The 17,320-nt window shown below is 45.7% G+C and overlaps 1 protein-coding gene across 10 annotated transcripts in view; it reads right to left on the reverse strand.

Annotated features, from left to right (window-relative positions):
• Positions 1–16,023: 16,023 nt before the first annotated feature.
• Positions 16,024–17,320, reverse strand: part of LOC143974338 (transducin-like enhancer protein 1) — an 85,231-nt gene continuing 83,934 nt past the window's right edge. For all 10 annotated transcript variants that reach the window (XM_077475598.1, XM_077475601.1, XM_077475603.1 and 7 more), the window contains one exon: positions 16,024–16,271. In XM_077475598.1, coding sequence (XP_077331724.1) covers positions 16,164–16,271 — 108 coding nt within the window. In that variant the 3' untranslated portion in view covers positions 16,024–16,163. The remainder of the gene's footprint in view (positions 16,272–17,320) is intronic.

The following is a 17,320-nucleotide window of genomic DNA, read 5'->3' on the forward strand; positions in this document are numbered from 1 at the left end:
CCACCAGAGCAGGGAATCCCTGACCAACTGGCTCACCTGAATCTGCCAATCCAGGGACAACGGAGATTTGTCCCATTTTGTCAAAATCTCCTTCTGCAGGACTCGGGTGTGAAACTGGGCGTACGGTACTGCCTCGAAGGAGGCCACCATGAGTCCCAGGACTCACATGCATAAGCGTAGCGACGACCACCTGCGGTTCATCAACAGTTTTACCACGGCTCTGAAAGTCTGCAGCTTGTCTGAAGGGAGAAACACTCTCGCTTCCATGGAGTCCAACAGTAAGCCTAGGTATTCCAAATGCTGAGTTGGCACAATCACTGACTTTTTTAGGTTCAGCCACCCAAATTCCTGCAGGGTCTGCATGGTGATTTGCCACATCCTCCTCTAACTCTAAAGTGGAAGATGCTCTCAGGAGGAGATTGTCTAGTAACCCACGATCGCGATCCCGCGTTGCTGCAGCAACGCCAAAACAGGAGCCAGTATCTTGGTAAAGACTCGGGGGGGCGATGCCAAACCAAAGGGGAGCGACACAAACTGGTAGCGGGCTTCCCCAACTGCAAATCGCAGAAACCTCCGATGCCGAGGGCATATGGGTATGTACAGATACGGGTCCTGGATGTCCAAAGACACCAGGGAGTCCCCTTGATGGAGTGCAGCGATTACTGAGCGAACTGATTCCATTCTGAACCTCTGTACTTTTACATAGTAATTGAGGGCTTTCAGGTCCAAGATTCGATGTACCCCTTCCTTGTTGGGGACTACAAACAGGTTTGAGTAGAACCCCTGGAAACTTTCCGATTCCGGAACAGGTACTATCACCCCGCGACTCAGTAGGTCCCTTACCACCCCCAATAGGGCCTCCCGGCGAGCCGGGAGTATGGTATGCTGGAAGGGAAGAATCTGTTTTGCAGCCAAGAGAGGAACTCTATGCCCCTGTACACACGGTCGGAGATTTCGACAACCAAATCCGTCGGATTTTGTCCGTCGGATCTTGTCCGAAACTGTTGCATACACACGGTGGGACAAAGTTGTCGAAAAATCCGATCTTTCAGAACATGAGGACGTAATTTAGTTACGATGGGACTACATTCAGGCTAGTAGCTTTGATGTAGGAATTTGATCTGAGCATGCGTGGCACTTGGTCCGATCAAAATTCTCTACACATGATCGGAGTATGTCCGATCGGCCCAGTTGGTCGGGAAATATTTCCAACAAGTTGGAAAATTGGGTCCAACGGAATCAGTCCGATGCATACCACACACAGTCGGATTATCCGACAACACGGTCCGATAGGACACATTGATGGATTCTCAGACCGTGTGTACAAGGGCTTTCTTGTAGTCTGAGGAAATCAGATTGCAGACCCATTGGTCGGACAGCCGAAAGGCCCACCGGGCTGCAAACTCCCGAAGGCGACCCCCCAGCCGAGTTGTGGGCGGGGGCAAAACTTCATGTGATAGCACTTTTGCTCACAGGCTTGCGGTTTGAGGGGCGCTTTGGTCCTTCAGAGGTCGTCCTGTCGGGCTGGGGACGCTTGTCCAAAGCCCCGGGCTGATGAAAAAGACATTTGTGAGCGGAAAATGAGGGCCCTTGCCTACGGCTTGGCTCCTTAGCCTTCCTGGCCTATGGGAGTAGTGTACTCTTATCACCTGTGGCATTTTTTATAATGTCATCCAATGAGGCTCCAAAGAGCTGGTCGCCAAGGAAGGGAAGATCCATCAGGGCTTTCTTAGATGCTTGGTAGGCAGACAAGCATTTTGGCCAAACCAGGTGCCTCAGCACCACTGCTGACACTGAAGCCCTGGAGAACAGAGGGAGAGTGTCCAGGGCTGCGTCACAAATGTACTTAAGGCCTTGCACTAATTGGTCTGCTAGTTCCACACAAACAGGAGAAGCCTGTTGCTCTCCCAATTGTCTCTGCGACACAAGTGCAGATGCCAGTACTGGTCGCATAGTTGACCCCACAACCGTAAACAAGGAACAAGCCACTGCCTCTGTCTTCCAGTCCGTGGTGTCCTTAACCGCTTGAGATCCGCGCTATAGCCGAATGACGGCTACAGCCCGGACCTGCTTTGCCGGGACTACGTCTATTGACGTTGTCCCATGTACGAGGGGCCTGCGCGCCCTGTGATCAGCGAGTCTGAGACTCGCCTGATCAGAGACCGGAGAAAGCGGTCGATCCCGACCCCTTACCACATGATCAGCTGATCATGTGATCACAACAGAGCCGGCGGCCGTGAGAGGGACTTCAGTGCCAATCACGGTGAGCTGGGGCCAGCGCATCAGTGCCCACCTGCCAGTGCCACCTAAAGTATGGGAAAAGTGCCACCCAGTGCCAATCCGTGCCCCCCATCAGTGCCCACAATCTGCCTCAACAACAGTGCTGCACCTCAGTGCCACATATTCGTGCCCATCAGTGTCATCTATCAGTGCCGCCTTATCTGTGCCCATCAGTGCCGCCTTATCTGTGCCCATCAGTGCCGCCTTATCTGTGCCCATCAGTGCCGCCTTATCTGTGCCCATCAGTGCCGCCTTATCTGTGCCCATCAGTGCCGCCTTATCTGTGCCCATCAGTGCCGCCTTATCTGTGCCTATTAGTGCCGACTTAACTGTGCTCATCAGTGCCCACCAGTGCAGCCCATCATTGCCCACCAGTGCAGCCCATCATTGCCCACCAGTGCAGCCCATCATTGCCCACCAGCGCCGCCTCATCAGCGCATTTCAATGAAGGAGAAAAAAAAACTACCTGTTTGCAGAATTTTATAACAAAATATTAAACATGTTTAAACATGTTTAAGTGCCCAGTAAGCAAGTGGTTAAAAGCAGGAGTCCCTTTTACTGGGATCGTGGTTACTTTGTTTAACCTGGATACTGGGGGCTCTCCTCAAAGGGGTAATGCACCGCCATGTATTTGGGGACAGAAAAGGACCGTTGCGGTCGACCCCATTCCTTGTAAATGAACTTATCGAAATAAGTCAGATACGGGAACACCTTAGGTGAATAGGCTGGCTTACGGACCCAAAAGGGAACCGCTACATCTGCTGGCTCCTGAATTTTCAGGGTATTACACACAGCTGTGATAAATGCTCCAACAACCGATTTGTCGTGCACGGACCCGGACAGGGACTCATCCTCACTCTCCGATCGGTCCTGGTCAGCATCATCTGAAAACGACAGAACAGGGGTCACCAGCCTCAGCAGCGCCCGAATCTGGTCAGAACTCTCCCTGGAGGACGGGGGGGCAGGGGTCGTTTTTAACCACCCTTGCACCCACGCACCGCCTCCATCTTGGCAACAAACTAATTGAGGACCGCCATCAAAGCGTCCAAAGGCACTGCACTGTCTGCAAGCGAATCAATTGCAATTGCCTGGATTTTGGGGGAAGAGACACCAGTTTCTGAAGCCATGCTGATCCTACCCTGTCTGCCACCTGTTGGGGACTTAGGACAGTGATGGTCCCACCCTCCTTACTGCTGCTGGCTGAGGGGCTCTTTCCTGCAGGACTCGCCACCCTGACTGGTTCTGCACCGTCCAGCTAATAGCGCCTGTGTCAGCTCCCAGATGCATAGGAGACCACACCACGCTGTGCAGAGCTGCTCTAAATGGCACCGAAACTGAAAAAAAAAAAAAAAACACACATGTTCTGGCTTCAAGAAAATGGCCGCTGAGCGTTCAGTATTAAGGACATAATCACAGGGAAAATGGCCACAAAGCATGCTGCTCCTTGGTCACACCAAAAATGTCCGGAGAGCACTGTATACCACGAGGGACAGTGAAAAACAGGCAGAGAATGACAGTGAAACAGCGCTACATCTATCAACAAACACAGCCTCCAGGGAGAGACCTACACACATCCAAGGCACAGCCAGCCAGCGACAGTTTGTAGGAGTTAAAAGCGCCCCGCTAGTGGCCGAAAAAACAACAGTAAAGGGCAGCTAAAAATAGCTGCACTTTACTGCCAATGCCCCAGTGGGAAAATAGCCTAAAGGTTTTGATGGTCCTCATGGACTGAATATACATAAGGCATTTGACTCCCTCTCCTGGGAGTATATGTATTATGTCTTGAAGAAATGTGGGTTCCTGGCCACTTTCACATCTTGGCTGAAGGCTTTGTACCACAAACCTACGGCCGCGGTCCATTATCTTTCTTGCCAATCTACTTCTTTCCCAGTCCACAGGAGCACAAGCAAGGGGTGTACCCTATACTCTTTCATCCTGGCCCTGGAGCCCATATTACACCTGATCCGATTTAATCTGGACACCAAAGTGGTTGGACAAGAATAGTTCGTGGACAACCTGCTCTAACTCTTACTCAACTGCACACCACGCTGCCTTGCCCATTCTCCACTCTTACATGATTTTCCACTGCATCCAGCTTGGTAGCGAATGAAGACAAATCTTCTGCCCTTAACATCTCCCTTCCCGAAGCTTAGATCACTCTACTAAAACAAAATACTACAATTTTGCCTGGCCTAGAGTGCATCTTAACTATTTAGGAATCTGCCTCACCAAATCTCATTACACATTCTACAAGGCCAATTGCTCCTTAAAAGCTATACTCACGCACTGGTCTCACCCTCCATCTCTCATGGATAGGCAGAATCAATGCCATAAAAATGAGTGTCTTCCCAAAGCTCTTATATTTATTCTGCACCCTTCCCGTTTCTATGCCCTTTTATGCTCTCAAATAATTTCAGAACAATGTCATGAGATTTGTTTAGGCTAATAAGCACCCTTGGGTCTCAAAACACACTATGCTCATACACAGGAAATAAGGTGTTCTGGGGGTTCCAAGCAGCAGCAGCTCAAATCGCTTCTTTAAACTCTTTATGCTGTACAGCATGCCCCCTTATGGGCCTCTTCGGAAACACCATCCTGTTGTCCAGTCTCTCCCCACTCGCTTCTGTGGCTCCCCACCTCCAAATTTAGACCCGCATCTATTAGCACCTTAATGTCTCATTCGCTCAGAGTATGGGAATCTACCAAAATTTCCAGTGGCTTAATTTCCTCCCATCTGCCACTCCTTCCCCTTCTAGGCAACCCATTGTTTTCTCCAGGCTTGGAGTCCTCAATAGTCTTCCATTGGTGGATTTCCCATTAGCTTCACTGCATTCATTCATTCCTCACTGGTCGATCTGTCTATACCTGGGCAAAAATTGGACACATATCAAGCTCCACATCCTGAACTTTCTAGATTTCTACAAATCAAGCATTGGCCAACTTCAGTGCTCGCTAATAGAGACCTGTCGTCATTTTTCAAACACATTCGACACCTCTCTCTCCCAAACTTATATCTACTCTTTACTCACAGCTGAATAACCTCAAAAACCCTAACAATTACACTTAAGGCTGGGTTCACACCTATGTGAATTGGATGCAGTTTCTCCACATCCAATTCGCATGACAGGAGATTGTGACCGGGTCTCTATGGAGCCGGTTCACTTATCTCCATCGAGTCTTGCAGAGGAGTGCCGTGCCTCTTTGGCTCTGCTTCAGGGACAAATTAAGGCAAAAATGCAGCCCTGATTCCTCCCTGAAAATGGACAGACCGGACTCCTGCTACAAGTCGCCCAGCCTAAGCCTCCAGACGATAAAAGGGACCTCGAAAGCACTAAAGACAGGGGAAGCTGGTCACAAATTTGGACTACATGGACTTCATGTTCCATTAACATTATTACAACTGAATCTGTTTGTAAACCAGTTACAAGGTCCTGTCTCGTTTGACACATCTTTACCCATCTGCCCCTGGCACCCGTTTTAGGGGTTGCTCTGCTCCGGAAGACATCCTCCACATATAGTGTACATGCCCTATGCTTTCCCGGTTTTGGAGAAAAGTCCTTAAACTTTTACAATCGTTCACTAGCCGCTTCCCAAGAGATCCGTGATATGTCCTGCTAAACCTGAATCCTCCAGGCCTCGCCAAACCTCAAATTAAAACTGGCTACCCATGTACTGCTGGCAGCAAAACAATAGCAAGAGCTTGGAAACAATTTACTCTTTACTAAAGTTCACAGTTGCTTAGACTTATTTTCTCACTACTAAAAAGCTCTCCAGCATTCTTTTAGATAAGCACGAGAAATAGGGATCCTGTGGATCCAATATGCTCACCCCTTGAATACAGACAGTTATATAATGCTTTAAGCACTGGGACCCTGGGTTTTTGGTTTGTGTGCTTCCGATGTTCTTCCGTCTCTCCCCCCCCCCCTGCTACTTATCTATGCTCTTCCGCGCACTTCTGTTTCTCCTTTATTTTGGCATAAGTGAAATATACACACACACACACACACCATCTATATCCACACACACACCATCTCACAAAAGTGAATACACCCCGCACATTTTTGTAAATATTTTATTCGATCTTTTCATGTGACAACACTGAAGAAATTACACTTTACTACAATGTAAAGAAGTGAGGCCCCTTTCACACTTGTCCAATTTGAGACTGCAAAGTCGCATGACAAGTCGTTCCATGATTTCCAATAACCATATATGTGCGACTTTAAAGTAGTTCCTGTACTACTTTGGTCCAACTTTCACACGAGTTGAGGTCCATAAACCTCAAGTTTACAGAGGCATTCCTTGAATTCGTGTCAAAATTGTGGCCGTAACATTGCATGACTTAAGTCGTAGCAGCGTGTAAGGGGTTTGGGTGTACAGCTTGTATAATAGTGTCAATATGACCCCCCCCCCCCCACGCAAATTAACGCAACACAGCCATTAAAGTCTAAACCGCTGGCAACAAAAGTGAGTACACCCAAGAGGGGAAAAGAAAAAAAAAAGCGGCCAAATTGGGCCCAATTAGCCATTTTCCCTCCCAGTGTCATGTGAATTGTTAGTGTTACAGGGTCTTAGGTGTGAATGGGGAGCAGGTGTGTTAAATTTGGTGTCATGACTCACGTTCATACAATAGAAGTTCAACATGGCACCTCATGGCAAAGAACTGAGGATCTGAAAAAAAAATAAAAAAATAAAATAAAGAATTGTTGGCCTAGGCTATAAAAGATTGCCAAGACCCTGAAACTGAGCTGTAGCATGGTGGCCAAGACCATACAGTGGCTAACAGAACAGGTTCCACTGAGAACAGGCCTCGCCATTGTCGACCAAAGAAGTTGAGTGCACATGCTCAGCGTCATAGCCAGAGGTTGTCTTTGGGGAAATAGATGTACGAATGCTGCCAGCATTGCTGCAGAGGTTGAAGTCATCTTGTCAAGGGTCAGGCCCTGACACACACTGCATCAAATTGATCTGCATTGCTGTCACCTCAGATGAAAGCCTCTTCTAAAGATTCTGCACAAGTAAGCCCGCAAACAGTTTGCTGAAGACAAGCAGACCAAGGTAAACTTATTTGGATTAGACAATGTCAAGCGTGTTCGGCGGCAACCAGTTGGAGTACAAAAGACAAGTTTGCGTCTTGCCTACAGTCAAGCATGGTGGTGGGAGTGTCATGGTCTGGGGCTCCACGAGTTCTGGTGGCACTGTGGAGCTACAGTTCATTGAGAGAACCTTGAATGCCAACATGTACTGACATACTGAAGCAGAGCATGATCCCCCCCTCCCTTCAAAGCCTGGGCCGCAGGGCAGTATTCCAACAACCCCAAACACACCTCCAAGATGACCACTGCCTTGCTAAAGAAGCCAAGGGTAAAGGTGATGGACTGACCAAGCATGTCTCCAGACCTAAACCCTATTGAGCATCGGTGGGGCATCCTTAAAAAATGGAAGGTGGAGGAGCGCAAGGTCTCCAACATCCACCAGCTCCATGATGTCGTTATGGAAGGGGACTCCAGTGGCAACCTTTGAAGCTCTGGTGAACCCCATGCTCAAGAGGATTAAGGCTTAAGGCAGTGCTGTAAAATAGTGGCCACACAAAATATTGGCACTTTGGACATTTTCACTTAGTGGTGTACTCACATTTGTTTCCAGCAGTTTAGACATTAATGGCTGTGTGTGGAGTTATTTTATGGGGCCAGCAAATTCACACCTTTATACAAGCTACCACCTCACTGCTTTATATCGAAGAAATGACACTTTGCTACAGTGTTTTCACAGGAAATGATCTAATAAAATTTTACAAAAATGTGAGGGATGTACTCACTTTTGTGAGCTGGAGATAGATATCTCTATCTCATCCACTAGCACCAACCTCCCTGGTATAGGTGCACTACTTTCATTTTTCCATCTAAAGTGTTTTTCTGTTACAGCATGGCTAATGTACTATTTGACATGCTAAATGTTTGTTATCTGCTACAATTTCTCTACTTGTATGACCGTAGAGACATTATGTTCCTTTCTGTATATCTGATTGCAGTCACATGCTGTACTCAGTAAAATTTTATTGAAAAGTTTTATAGAGGATAAAGGTTTTGCTTGAATAAATGGAAAGGGGATCATTGCAAGCACCACTGTCAAATGGTAAATGGTTTGTCTCATTCATACATGATTAATTTTCTTTCAGTCAATCAGTGGGTGTGCGGATGGGGGAAATCGCTCCCATGGAATAAATTGTATTCTGGAAACAGGGAGACTTTCCCACCATCAGAACATACTCATCAGCGCCGGCCGCATTGTTTTAGGTTTAATACTGCTAAGGTTTTTACATATTTTCACCATCAAAAACTTTGACTATCAACTACTAAGTACTTTCTTCCTTAATATGGAGTAGAGCTGCACGATTAAATCATTATTGCGGATTTTTATTCCCCGTTGAGATCCTGAAAACCAGGATTAAAAAAAAAAAAAAAAAAAAAAAAAAAAAAAAAAAAAAACAACTTGCCTGTAAAATCCTTCTCTTCGAAATACATCAGGGCACACAGCCATAGTAGTTACTATGTGGGTAAGACCACCCTTAGGTGATGGACACTGGCACACCCCAAGACAAACCGTGTACTCCCTATATAACCCCTCCCATTACTGGGAGTAGCTCAGTTTTGTAGCCAAGCAATAGACATGTATACCAAAGAAGGGAGGGACCTCTGTGTCCCATGATGTACTTCAAAGAAAAGGATTTTACAGGTAAGCTGTTTTTACAAATCCTGTTTTATTTTCATACATCAAGGGAGACAGAGCCATAGTGGTTAATATGTGGGATGTCCCACAGCAATGGCAACTGAAGGGAGACACAACAAAAAAGAAGTAGGGTATTAAGAGACTACTAGAGGACTCATACTGGAGCCTGCAGTACACTGCGCCCAAAGGCAATCTCCTCATGACCTTTTGCATCGATTTGATAGAATCTGGTAAGTGTATAAACTGAAGACCAAGTTGCGGCCTTGCAGATCTGAGCCAGGGAGGCTTGGTGATGCGCCGCCCAAAGAGGCACCAACAGCCATGGTGGAGTGCGCTTTAACATGAAGAGGAGGAACTTTCTTCTTTAGACCACAAGCTTGAACAATCACTTGACAAATCCATTTGGAAATAGTAGATTTTGATGCCTCCTGTCCTCTTTTAGGATCTTCTGGCAGTACAAACAAAACCTCAGTTTTGCGAATCTGAGCGGTTTCTTTTAACTAGACCTTGACTGCTCTCACTACATCAAGGGAATGTAGTGACTTCTCTATCCTAGATCAAGGCTCTGGGAAAAGGGAAGGCAGAATATCCTGGCTTAAACTAAAACATGTTAATACCTTTTGATAGGAATTCAGGATGAAGTCGCAATACCACCTTATCCCTATGAATAATCAAATATGGCTCTTTTTAGAAGATAGAGCCACCAATGACGATACCCTTCTAGCAGAGGATATGGCAACCAAAAAGATTATCTCTCTCGTCAAAAGAACCAAGGGAATAAACCATATAGGCTTAAAAGGCTGTTTCTGTAACGCCGAGAAGACTAAATCCAAATCCCAAGGATTCAGAGGTGCCCTGACAGGAGGATTAATCTAAGTTACCCTCTGAATAAAGCTACGAACCAGAGTGAGATGCAAGAGGCCATTGAAAGAATACTAATAAAGCTGAGACTTGGCCATTGATAGTACTCCAGGCCAGCTTCATTTCCAATCCCATCTGCAGGAATTCAAGGATACTACCTAGGACATACTTACTGGGGTGCCAACCCCTGGATCCACACTAGGAGACATATGCCTTCCAGACTCTATAGTATACGACTCTGGTTAATGCTAGGAAGCCAGCCTGATAAGTAGACACTACTGAAGGAGACAACCCATGGTCCTTTAGAATGTGGGTTTCAATAGCCAAACCATTAAAGTGGCTGTAAACCCTTACAAACCACTTTGACCTACAGGTAAGCCTAGATTAAGGCTTACCTGTAGGTCCAAGAAATATATCTGCTAAACCTACACGGTTTAGAAGATATTTACTAAAAGACAGTGACAGCTGTCTACAGCGCATGCGCCGTAGACAGCAGCACGCAGGCGCACTGCCGTTAGCATGCCACTGCTAACGGCTAGGTGGCGGCTCCCGTGCGCAGGAGTGTCGTCATCGCTGCTCCGAGTCAGGGTTTACTTCCTCTTTAAAGTTAGCGTTTTCCATCCTACCTTACAAACCGGACCTTGTGCAAGAAGGTCTGGCCACAGCTGCAAGGGGTCCAAGGGACCCCTAGCGCCATATTTATGATCTTGGAAAACCAAGCTCTTCTGGGCCACCAGAAACACCTCTTTCCCTTCCTATTTGATCCTGCGAAGAAGGCGCGGAAGCAGCAGAACCGGAGGAAACTCATAGATCAGTGAAAACTGATCCCATCAAAAGATGAAGGCATCTGTTTCCGCATGCCAGCGGATCCTTGTCCTTGACAAAATTGTCGACCTTGTTGTCGAATATGGACGCGAACAGATCAACGTCCGGAACTCCTAATCTTGGACACATCAACAGAAAGATGTAGGGGTGAACGGACCATTCTCCCGGAAACAATTGTTGGCGACTTAAGTAGTCCGCCTGCCAATTTTCTGGAAGGAAAATCGCCGATAGGCAAGGAATGTTGCTTTCTGCCCAAGATAGAACATGATTAACCTCTTTTTGGGCTGCACGATTTCTCATGCCCCCTTGGTGATTGATGTAGGCCACAGCCGTGGCATCGTCGGATTGAATCCCGACAGGACAATTTCATAATCCGAGCGTCCAGGCCTCTAGGGCCAGACAAACCACTCGAATTTCTAGAATATTGATGGGCAAGGTCCTTTCTGACTTGGACCACTTCCCCTGATCAGATGCCTCTTCCAGGACTGCTCCCCAGCCTAGAAGGCTGGCATCCGTTGTTTCCACTTTCCAGGATACTGGTAGAAAGGATTTCCCCTGTTGAAGGTTGCTGGATATCAACCACCAATTGAGGCTCTGCACACCTCGGGTGATAAGCGCATTAGAAAGTCCAAAGCCTGGATAGCCTTGTTCCAATTTGACAGAATACTGTTTTGCAGCAGTCTTGAATGAAACTGAGCATAGGGAATCAGTTCCTTTATGGCGCTGATCTTTCCCTGGGGTAAGAATATCCCCTTTTTTCTTTTTCTTTTTTAAATGGTATCTATGATCAGCCCCAAGTAGTGTAATCTCCTTGATCTGTTTGAGGATTTTTCTAGGTTGAGAATCCAGCCTAGGAATTCTAGGTCGCTTACGGCTGAGATTAAACTTTGGTTTAGACAAGTGACCGATTGAGCTACTAAAAGCAGATTGTCTAGAATGGTTATACCCTGAGCCCTTAACCTGGCTAACGGAGGCACCAGGATCTTTGTGAACACTCACAGTGCGGTAGCTAGACCGAACGGCAGAGCCACAAGAGACTTCCTTTTCCCTGGATCTCTGGGAACGTTTGATTTTAAAAATGGGGAGATGGGAATTCTCTGAACTCTAGTTTGTAACGTAGAGAACTTGAGGAAGCCACTCATCTATCTTGACAATGTTACGGCCAGATCTTTGAAAATTGTAGAAGCCTTCTCCCCACGCGAGCGAGGGTGCCCATTCATAAGGAGGCTTTAGTATTTTACTTTGCAAGTTTCTTGCCCAAAGTCCTCTTTTGCCCTGAGACTGCCCCTGAGGTCTTCCTCTTGAGCTTGACGGGGAAGGCTGTCAAGACTGTCTGGAGGCAGATGCTGCTGGCACTGGAGAAGATGCACGTTTTAAAAGGAAAAACCATTTAAACAACTTCTTTACATGTAAGAATTTTTCCCATTAGAAATCCTTTGGATATACTTGTCTAAATTGTCTTCAAACAACCATTCACCATGAAACGGGTAGGGTTGTCCCGATACTGATACTATTATCGGTACCGAGCATTTGCCCGAGTACTTGGGCAAATGCTCCGATGCATCACCCGATACCTGGACAGTCAGGGTGATTGGTGCAGAGAGGGAGTTACAAGCACTGATAAGTCGCCAAGTGCGCTTTAAAAAAAAAAAAAAAAAAAAATGAATCCAAGCGCATAGGGGGGCTGATAGGCAGGGAGACAATTACCCCCCCCCCCCCCCCCCCTTAAGCTTACCAGAGAATCTGCTGCTCGGCTGGAGGAGGAAGTATTCTGGCTCCTGACACAGCGCTGTTTCCAGCATGAGGCACAACTGAAAATGATGATTGTCTACCCCGAAGTGTAGAAACGTTTGAGGAGCGGTGAAATATTGGCACGTGGCATCTTTAATATCGATTGATGCCAAAAATTCCCCTCCTTGTAGATTGGAGACAACCGATCGGATTGACTCCATGCAAAAGGAACGGATATTCAAGTGTCGGTTCAGATCCTTGAGATCTAGAATGGGTCTTAACTCCCCCGTTTTGGTACCGTGAAGAGGTTTGAATAAAACCCGGCTCTTCTGCAGGAACCTCTGATATCACCTGAAACAAGAGACTTCCTTTTCCCTGGATCTCTGGGAACGTTTGATTTTAAAAATGGGGAGATGGGAATTCTCTGAACTCTAGTTTGTAACGTAGAGAACTTGAGGAAGCCACTCATCTATCTTGACAATGTTACGGCCAGATCTTTGAAAATTGTAGAAGCCTTCTCCCCACGCGAGCGAGGGTGCCCATTCATAAGGAGGCTTTAGTATTTTACTTTGCAAGTTTCTTGCCCAAAGTCCTCTTTTGCCCTGAGACTGCCCCTGAGGTCTTCCTCTTGAGCTTGACGGGGAAGGCTGTCAAGACTGTCTGGAGGCAGATGCTGCTGGCACTGGAGAAGATGCACGTTTTAAAAGGAAAAACCATTTAAACAACTTCTTTACATCTAAGAATTTTTCCCATTAGAAATCCTTTGGATATACTTGTCTAAATTGTCTTCAAACAACCATTCACCATGAAACGGGTAGGGTTGTCCCGATACTGATACTATTATCGGTACCGAGCATTTGCCCGAGTACTTGGGCAAATGCTCCGATGCATCACCCGATACCTGGACAGTCAGGGTGATTGGTGCAGAGAGGGAGTTACAAGCACTGATAAGTCGCCAAGTGCGCTTTAAAAAAAAAAAAAAAAAAAAAAATGAATCCAAGCGCATAGGGGGGCTGATAGGCAGGGAGACAATTACCCCCCCCCCCCCCTTAAGCTTACCAGAGAATCTGCTGCTCGGCTGGAGGAGGAAGTATTCTGGCTCCTGACACAGCGCTGTTTCCAGCATGAGGCACAACTGAAAATGATGATTGTCTACCCCGAAGTGTAGAAACGTTTGAGGAGCGGTGAAATATTGGCACGTGGCATCTTTAATATCGATTGATGCCAAAAATTCCCCTCCTTGTAGATTGGAGACAACCGATCGGATTGACTCCATGCAAAAGGAACGGATATTCAAGTGTCGGTTCAGATCCTTGAGATCTAGAATGGGTCTTAACTCCCCCGTTTTGGTACCGTGAAGAGGTTTGAATAAAACCCGGCTCTTCTGCAGGAACCTCTGATATCACCTGAAACAAGAGACTTCCTTTTCCCTGGATCTCTGGGAACGTTTGATTTTAAAAATGGGGAGATGGGAATTCTCTGAACTCTAGTTTGTAACGTAGAGAACTTGAGGAAGCCACTCATCTATCTTGACAATGTTACGGCCAGATCTTTGAAAATTGTAGAAGCCTTCTCCCCACGCGAGCGAGGGTGCCCATTCATAAGGAGGCTTTAGTATTTTACTTTGCAAGTTTCTTGCCCAAAGTCCTCTTTTGCCCTGAGACTGCCCCTGAGGTCTTCCTCTTGAGCTTGACGGGGAAGGCTGTCAAGACTGTCTGGAGGCAGATGCTGCTGGCACTGGAGAAGATGCACGTTTTAAAAGGAAAAACCATTTAAACAACTTCTTTACATGTAAGAATTTTTCCCATTAGAAATCCTTTGGATATACTTGTCTAAATTGTCTTCAAACAACCATTCACCATGAAACGGGTAGGGTTGTCCCGATACTGATACTATTATCGGTACCGAGCATTTGCCCGAGTACTTGGGCAAATGCTCCGATGCATCACCCGATACCTGGACAGTCAGGGTGATTGGTGCAGAGAGGGAGTTACAAGCACTGATAAGTCGCCAAGTGCGCTTTAAAAAAAAAAAAAAAAAAAAATGAATCCAAGCGCATAGGGGGGCTGATAGGCAGGGAGACAATTACCCCCCCCCCCCCCCTTAAGCTTACCAGAGAATCTGCTGCTCGGCTGGAGGAGGAAGTATTCTGGCTCCTGACACAGCGCTGTTTCCAGCATGAGGCAGTGAGTGCTCAATACAGCCCCCAGTGGTGACACATAGGCATGACAACATTATGTTTAAAGGAGACATAAGAAAATTCTAAAATATTTCTTAGAAAACTCAACTTACCTTTCCCACCGCAGGGTTTTCTGTGGTAAACCAACAATCTTTACCCTTCACGGTGGGTTCCATTAAACCTTCAGGAGCAGGGGATCCTAAAGGAAACCCAGTATCCTGGACCTGCAAAGGCACCCTGCCAGTAAAAACTTTCGCCTTACTACCAAAAAGTACTGGATCCTAGGGTCCAGCTCTCTAAAAAGAGAAGCATTCACAGGCAAAAACCTAATTTCTTCAGATATGAGGCCCGGGTACCATTCAATCTGGTCAAAAAAGTATTTGAATGGATCTGGTCAGCATGGCTAGCTCCAGTGGAGCTCAACAGCACATGTTTACTCGTGACCAACCCCTTAGACAATGGCGAAAAAACTGAGGTACTCCCAGTAATGGGAGGGGTTATATAGGGATGGCACTTTTTTTTCTCAGGCTTGCCAGTGTCCATCACCTGAAGTTGGCCTATAACCCACATAGTAACTACAATGGCTGTGTCCCTTGATGTATGGAAAAAAAAAAAAAAAAAAAAAAAAAAAAAGTGTTTCATCATTCTTGCTATGCAAAGAATGCTCTTTGCTCTTCTGAAGCCACACCCATCAAGAGAAAGGAAGAAAAAAATCTTTAGCAGTGAAACTTAACTATAAACATTGTAACAATTTGTCAAATGGAATAAGTAGACTGTATTGAAGAAAGTTTAACTAAACACTAAACCTTTTTGACATTTTGTTGGTTTCAGGTTAAAATAATTTTAAATTTGCTAGAAAATTACTTAAACCCCCCCCAACTTTTTTTTTTTTTTATTTTTTTTTTTAGCAGAGACGCTAGAAAATAAAATGGTGGTTGTTGCAATATTTTACATCACACTGTATTTGTGCAGCGGTCTTTCAAATGCATTTTTGTAAAAAAATTACTTGAATTAAAAAAACAAAACAAAACCTAACCAGTAGAGTTAGCCCAATTTTTTGGTATAATGTGAAAGATCTTACTTCCAAGCAAAAAAAATTGTGATTCTCATTTTGGCCAGAACTGTGCAGCTCTAATATGGAGGTATAAAGAGTGTGCGTGTTTAACAAATCTGTATGTATTATGAATTAAACAGAGTTCAGATCACCTTTTAGAAGTCATTCAAGTGGAAAACCATAACATTCCCAAGAGGGCTTTAATTAGACAAGTTTATTTCTGAGAAAAGGGATATTTACTTTCACAAAAAAAGTACTTACATCTTGTTAACTAAAGTTTCAAACACCCGCCCAGTCATGACTTAAATTTTTACCTGCCAACATGGCATTTTTTTTTCTCTTGCAACAAGAAAGAGACAACCAACAGTTTTCTCCAGTTTTATTATTAAATACACGCTGGCCGATACTGTTAAAATGTACACCTAAAAACAGAACTAACCCAAAACAGATGATCACCCCTCATGGGTCCGTGCAGTAGGAGGGGGACTGATACTGAAGAGGTCTTCAGTAGATGACCTCATATACTGTGGCTTTCTTGTCACCAGAACCTGTGACAATGAACTGGTCATCAGTGGATACGTCACAGCTCAGAACAGATGAAGACTCTTTTGACTGTAAGAAAGGTTGCCAAAAAAAGAAGTGAAGTGACTGACTTCATTATACAATTTATAAAATGTATTGCATACAGCCATTTGTCTCCTCAGAAGACCAAGTGTGAATATAACTAAATTATCACTATCCCAGAGTTTAATTAGGCTAGGTTCACATCGATGCGGCTTTATGAGCCGCAACTTGCACGGCAGCCCATTCATTCCCCACGCAGAAGATAGATGATTTCCAGTGCATGCAACACGGATGAATGGCAGTGGCAACTCCTCTCCTTTATTGTTCTATGTGCATGGTTGCGGCTACAGGAACAGGTGCGGACCTGCAGCGGGAACAACCTGCAAGGATGTGAACCTAGCCTTAAAGTGGAACTAAAGCCACTGATGTAAAAGTTTGCAAATACAGTTACATTCAAGGAATGCCACAAATGATAACTGATCACATATGCAGCACCATTGAAACTTCATTGCAAACAGACTAAGAAGGCGGCTTCCCTGGCTGTTAAAGAGAGGGTTTAGTTCCACTTTAAGTGCACAGAAAAGTGGCCTTTGCTGGATTATCGCTGAAATGTAGGCATCCTCAAGATCTCTGCAAGCAGTAGATAAGTTCAAACAGCTATGTGGTAACTTTAGAATGGTTTCCAATCTATGCAAACTTCCATAAAAAGGTCCTTCGTTATACCAGCACATGGATCTAATGGGACATATCAGTATATATATTAAAGTGGTTGTAAACCCTTACATATAGTGAAGTGAATACCCCCAGGTGATACACAGGCATGAACCAAATCCTCCTAAGTTTTACTTGTTTATCTGCAGTCATCTCTTCTCTACATGCACAATTTTGATAAAAGTCTTTATCTGTCAGGACCAGAGGAGGAGGTGGAGAGCTGCAGTTATGGTGTTCTGGCAGATAGTGTCCTGCCATCATATTGTCTGCCACGTACTGCGCATGCGCAGTACGGAGCAGATGAAGCTTCGGAAAATCTCAGAAGATGAACGGCGCCTGCGCTGTGAGTGGGAGGTGGTAGCCCCACCATCCAAGCGGACATAGGG

The sequence above is a fragment of the Lithobates pipiens genome, unplaced genomic scaffold, assembly GCF_037356315.1.
Source record: "Lithobates pipiens isolate NorthernLeopardFrog02 unplaced genomic scaffold, aLitPip1_a1.2 Scaffold_13, whole genome shotgun sequence".
In the NCBI taxonomy this organism is placed as follows: domain Eukaryota; kingdom Metazoa; phylum Chordata; class Amphibia; order Anura; family Ranidae; genus Lithobates; species Lithobates pipiens.